At 39.1% G+C, this 6273-nt stretch overlaps 1 protein-coding gene and 1 non-coding gene across 2 annotated transcripts; both read left to right on the top strand.

The window, feature by feature from the left end:
- Positions 1 to 261: 261 nt before the first annotated feature.
- LOC116027889 (trihelix transcription factor GT-4-like) lies at positions 262 to 4937 on the top strand. Its single transcript, XM_031269657.1, has 5 exons — positions 262 to 961; positions 2421 to 2459; positions 2925 to 3056; positions 3769 to 3993; positions 4456 to 4937. The coding sequence occupies exons 1-5, from the start codon at positions 352 to 354 to the stop codon at positions 4650 to 4652; spliced, it is 1203 nt and encodes a 400-aa protein (XP_031125517.1). The 5' UTR covers positions 262 to 351; the 3' UTR covers positions 4653 to 4937.
- Positions 4938 to 5915: 978 nt separating this feature from the next.
- TRNAW-CCA lies at positions 5916 to 5987 on the top strand. The gene has a single exon. It is a non-coding gene; the product is annotated as a tRNA-Trp (tRNA).
- The last annotated feature ends 286 nt before the right edge of the window (positions 5988 to 6273 follow it).

The raw sequence follows: 6273 nt of genomic DNA on the forward strand, positions 1-6273 counted from the left end.
TTGGTAACATTCTGAAACTTGGAGGACTATAGATGATTAATTTTAAAGTTTAGGACTATAAGCGGTAACATTTTGAAACTCAGAAGACCACAGATGGTCGATTTGAAAGTTTAGGACTAAAGGTGACGAAACAACCAAACTCGGAGTAACTTGGTTAGTATTAAAAAGAAGGAAGAATAAAGCATTGTGGGGGAAACTATAATTTACTCAATCTCATGGGTTTTTAAAGTAAATTATCCTCCCCTCAGGCCTTGACAGGAATGAAGAAAATAGATCAGTCTATCCCCTCTCTCTCTCTCTCCGGCATCTAGTCCAGTCCCCAGTGCACACAAACTCAAAGCAACTAAAGCTATGTACATGTCCGAGAAACCTCAACCCATCGATTTCTACAAAGCGGAGGCCTCCGCTTCCGCTCCCGCCGATCACCACCATCACCACCACCACCACCACCAAATGATGGAAGTCGCCGCCGCTAATGCACCGCTCCAACCTCACCACCGCCAGCCACTTCTCTTGCCTGGGGGTGGTAACGGCGGCGACGCCAATAGCAGCGGCGGAGAGGACAACACCGCCATCAACCCCTCACCCGACTTGAGGGCTCCCAAGAAACGGGCCGAGACATGGGTTCAAGAGGAGACCCTGGCACTGATCAGCCTCCGGAGAGAAATTGACTCTCTCTTCAACACCTCTAAATCTAACAAGCACCTTTGGGATCGAATCTCCATGAAGATGAGGGAGAAGGGGTTCGATCGATCGCCCACTATGTGCACTGATAAGTGGAGGAACTTGCTCAAAGAATTCAAGAAGGCTAAGCAGAACCAGGAAAGAAATGGGTCTGCTAAGATGTCTTATTACAAAGAGATTGAGGAGATTCTCAACGAGAGAAACAAGAATGGCAGTGGTGGACACAAGAGCCCTTCTGCTCCCAAAGTTGATTCCTTTATGCATTTCTCCGAAAAGGGTATACTGTTGTTTGTTTTTCCTTATGTTTGATGATATACTTGATTAGCCAGTGTTTAAAAAAGCATTTTCTTTTAAATTAGCTTGATTGGATATGCTAGAAATGAATATTGAACTAAGTAGTTCAGTTAATTGAACTCGAGCTCCATATGTTTCTGATGTCCTTAGATGAGAGTATGTGGCATTAGTGTGTATCTTAGATTAGGGTCAATGTGCTTAAGCCTTAATCCACATGAAAAAGCATGAGGAGCTTTCAATTGTGTTCAATTTCAGTTTTCAGTGTTGTTTGGCTGTAGAGGTTGCTGCTTCATTTCACAAGAAATTTGGGGAATTAGAGGGTTTGCCTATGTTTGTGGCATTTTATAGATGCTATTTGCTGAAATTTGGGTGATTGTATGACTTTAAGTACTGGATTCTTGATTTTTAATACACAGTGGATAAACTTTGAAGGTTGAGTTAATTGAGGTAATGTGTTCCTAAGCTACTAAGTATTAGACCAGAAACATTAATGATATGGCATTTCTGGTGTTCCTGTTTGAAGAAACTGTTTGGTAAAGTGGTGGGAAGTGATATAGGTTTGTTCTCTTTATCGAGTTTTCATAAATATTAGTGATATGATGTTGTCATGCCCACACAAATACACTGTAAAGGTTTTCTTTAACAGGCATCTAACTTGGACTCATGCTCTCTCACCAAAGGAGAAAATATTAATGATGTGGTGTTGTCCTGTTCACACAAAAACAGTGTAAAGGTTTTCTTTAACAGGCATCTAACTTGGATTCATGCTCTCTCACCAAAGAAGAAAATGCACTAGCTACCTTGAATCTCTTAATCTTAGTACTTTTTAATTGCCTCCTGCCGGTTTTGCAAAAGATTATTCTATTCTTCAGTGCACCCTCCTTGTGCTTGTAATTCCTAGTGTCAAAAGAACATTGATTTACAATACATTTTCACCAAAAAAGTATTACTCGTCTCATGTGAGATAGCCTCACTCAAGACCAACTAATTTTAATATTATATTTGGTGCCCCTGAGGCACAACTCAACTGGTCAACCAACTCAAAATAAGTTCATAAGCTTTGCCTTGTTAGCAATAATAGAGTGCAGGGTTTGAATACTTTCAAGGACCAAAAAAGGGAGGTATGGATTTGGCCTTGTTGTGGGCACTAGTGTACAAACATTTGGGGGCTTGTAGGTAGTGGGCCAGTTGAGGCATATCCTGTGATTTACTCCTCCACTAGTCTCCAAGGCAAGAGCAGTGAGGGGCCCTTAAGTTTGGGGTTCAAACTTAAAAGAACATTGATTTTTGTTTGGTTAGGATGTGAATAAATCTAGAAAAGTGATTATCATTGCAATTTTTTTTCTGGAAACCAATTTTTTTGTTAAAAATTTCTTAAAGATTTATCTTTTTTATCCTGGTTTTCAAATAAAGTAACTATACAGTTTTTCACACTCGTGCAGGCCTTGATGATACCAATATTACATTTGGGCCAGTTGAAGGTATGTTGACTTGCTTGCAAGCATGTTTAATTGTGTGTTTTAAGTTCTCGCTTCCTCTCAACCTCATATGTGTTTAATTTACGAAAGTGATGAATAAATTTCATATGTATGGATGCTCAATGTTTTCTTCACCAGCCTGAACTGGCTGCTTTGGTTGCTATCACTTTTTAAACTTGGAACTGGTCATCAAAATGCCATTCTTTCCTTCCTGGCTAAACTTGTCTGCACATGAAAAAGGTAATTTGACCGGTTTAATTACTGGTTAAGTTTTAAAACACAGGGCCTTACAATGTGATATATGACCTAAAATCTTCTGTCACTTTCTCAGTGTTTGTGATGCTTCACTTGCTTGGAACAGATATGTTGTTCAATGCCCTTGTTTTTGTCAAATTTCTGTCTTCAATTATAATTTGTGAATTGCAATGTAATGACAGAACTTATGTTTTCATATTTGATTTTGTACAGATAGTGGCAGGCCAACACTCAACCTTGAGCGGCGGTTAGATCATGATGGGCATCCTCTTGCCATTACCGCTGCTGATGCTGTCACCGCAAGTGGAGTGTCACCTTGGAATTGGAGGGGGACTCCTGGAAATGGTTGGGCCTTTAATTTAATTTGGAAGCTGTCATGCTACTTTTCTATCTAAAAATTTTCACTTATCAAGGGCCAAAATATGGTGTAGAAACTATCAACAATTATCTGGTGACGTAAAATTTTATGCTGCTATTTGGTAGCTTTGCAACTAAACAATAATTTTTCTCGTTTTTTCCTTACTGTGTACCATGTCCTTCCTTTCTTTTTTGCAACTAAACCATAATTTGCAACTTAACAAGTTAGTCAATCTGTTCAGCAGTTCAATAAAACCTTGTAGCTTTTATAAATGTATGCTACCTTACTGTGTACCATGTCCTTCCTTTCTTTCTTTTTTTTGGATGACGAGGGAAACCCCACAACCCTTTCGGGGGGTGTAGGTAAACCCCACCTTGTGACCCTAGCTGACAAAGGACCACAAAGAAGTAAACCAGCGTAGGTTATCCATAGCTGACTGGCTCAAACTAAGGGGACAAGGATTCAAACTCGTGACCTTGTGGTTACAAGTATGGATGTCTTGCCATCTCCTTTCTTTCTTTCTTCTATGATCATGATATAGTGTTTTACCAATTTTTTCTTTTGAAAGTGGTAGTTAATTTTTTTTACCACAGAATGACCAACTATTTTACTTGTTAAGGCATTAAAGCACGTATGTTGAATATGTTGTTTCTAGTTTTATGCTTCTATTTGAAATTCTCTTACTTTTGCCCCCTGCAGGTGATCAGGGCAACGTCTTTGAGGGCAGAGTGATTTCAGTCAGGTGGGGGGATTACACAAAGAGGTTTGGTATTGATGGCAGTCCAGAGGCCATCAAAGAAGCAATTAAATCTACTTTTGGATTGAGGACAAAGCGCGCTTTCTGGCTGGAAGATGAAGACAACATTGTTCGAGCACTTGATCGGGACATGCCTTTGGGGAACTACACTTTGCATGTTGATGAAGGTAATGTAGTAGAATTCAAATACATGGACATGTTATCCATGTCCACACCTGCACCCGCACCCTCCTCTCAAAGATTACAAACTACAAGGGGGGTTACCCCCAGCCTAGATGGCAAGAGATCTACACTTGTAACCACAAGGTCACAGATTTGAATCCTTGACCCTTGGTTTGGGCCGGTCATATCTATGGGTAACCTAGGCTGGTTTATTTCCTTGTGGTCTTTTTCCGGTTAGAGTCACAAGGCGAGGTTTACCTATACCCGAAAGGGTTGTGGGGTTTCCCTCGTCATCTAAAAAAAAAGCTACAAAGGGGGAAAACAAAATGGAAACCAACAGGCAAACAGTTTTGGTTATTGTGGTAATAATAGGAAAGCGTATCCTTAATGAGTCCTGTTACTGATATTTTCTCACTCCCCTACACCAGTTTGCTTTAGAAACGAAATTCGGTTCATATTTGTTGTAGGTCTGACTGTAAAAATATGTCTGTATGAGGAGGCAGAAGATGTGGCATTTCCTAGTGAGGAAAAGACTTTCTACAGCGAGGACGACTTCCGTGACTTCTTGTCTCGCCGTGGGTGGACGTGTTTACGAGACAATTACCGAAACATTGACAGCATGGACGAGCTTTGCCCTGGTGCCATATACCGCGGTGTGCGTTAATGGCGGGAATTAGGGCGCTCTTTGGAGAATTTTGAGTGTTGAAGAAAGATGATGTTTTTAACTGTGTATTTAGGTTTGGGTATTGGCAATTGGCAATTGGCAGGCATGTTGTTGCTGGCTGGTAGCAAACTCCCCTATTGCTGTCTGTATGTATATATAAATATACACACATAGACATAGTGTCAACTTTAATATTTTGGATATATGTAAAGTTTGTTTGTGCCCTAAATGGCTAAATGTGAATAGCCATTGGCAATCTTAATATTCATCTAATTAAGACCCCAATGGGCACGCAGGGATGATGATATTATTCTAGTTTTCGGGCATGCAGCATTACAAGGCTGAGAAGAGAGAATTTTGGTAGGATACCACACCAAATAGATTTAGATAGGAATAATGTAAATATTGGTCAAAAAAGAAAATGTTTAAGAGCATCCTCATCAATTGTCATTTTTTTTTTGGCAGGCCATTTACCATGGAGAGAGAGAGGGAGAGAAAGATAAAGAGAAAAAGAAAAGGAAAACAATTGTCGGAAAAAAGAAAGTACATACCATGTGTGCAGTACACAATAAGACACGAAAAAATCAATCTTTTTTTTTTCTCTTTCCTTCAACTCACACACTCTCTCATCCAACAATACACAAAAAAAAAAAAAAAAAAAAATCTTCAAAACGTTCGCATGGGAAGCTTAGGGCAGAGTCGGATTTTGGACTATGGACAATGCAAGCTGCAATAGCACATGGCCCCAAATTTTAGAGGGCCTAATATTTAATTTTTATCTAACTAGTTAAGAAATTAAAAAATAAAACGTTTGCAATTAATTTTAAAAGACTTTAATGGAGATATGGTAAAAGTGTGTGTAACTAGTGTTTTATATTGCATGTCAGGGTTTCAAATCTTGCCCTTTGAGCACACCTTTCCTTTCAAAAAAAAAAAAAAAAATTCTTTTGCCTTTCTCTTTGCTCACAACAGCATTTTACCACCTTATTATTATTATTAGAAAAAATTAAAGGTTGCACTTTTGGTAGGACCTCATTTATTTACAACAATAGGGCCACAAAAATCTAAAAATCGACCTTAGATCATGAATAATTACCATGATTTATATTCTCCTAATGCTCTGTCGTGCCAGAGCGTGAAATGCCCTTGGGGTTGGGGATTCAACCTCTCGGGAAGATAAAACCTTCAACACCCTTCCCAGGATTGCTCTAAGTTGTATAAGGTTTGGTCATAACTTTAAAAGTACTTATGTAATAACAACTCGGATCTGTGGCGCAATGGTAGCGCGTCTGACTCCAGATCAGAAGGTTGCGTGTTCGATTCACGTCAGGTTCAAATCCTGAGTTTGATTTTGGTTTTGGATGTTACGAACTGAGCTGAAGGAAGATGTGGTTTAAAGAGAGGCGGCTGTCTGGATTCAATGTGGTGTATTAGGTTCATTAAGCAAGGAATAACATTTTCATTTTTTACTCTCAAATCTCCTTCTTCTTTTTCTCCTTTTTTATTTTATTTTATTTTATTTTATTTTTTAGAGTGACGAAGACAATCCACAATCACTATTTTAAGGTGTGGATAGATCCACGAATCACGATCAATTAAGATTCGAACTCGTAACCTTGTT

The sequence above is a fragment of the Ipomoea triloba genome, chromosome 8, assembly GCF_003576645.1.
Source record: "Ipomoea triloba cultivar NCNSP0323 chromosome 8, ASM357664v1".
Taxonomy (NCBI): domain Eukaryota; kingdom Viridiplantae; phylum Streptophyta; class Magnoliopsida; order Solanales; family Convolvulaceae; genus Ipomoea; species Ipomoea triloba.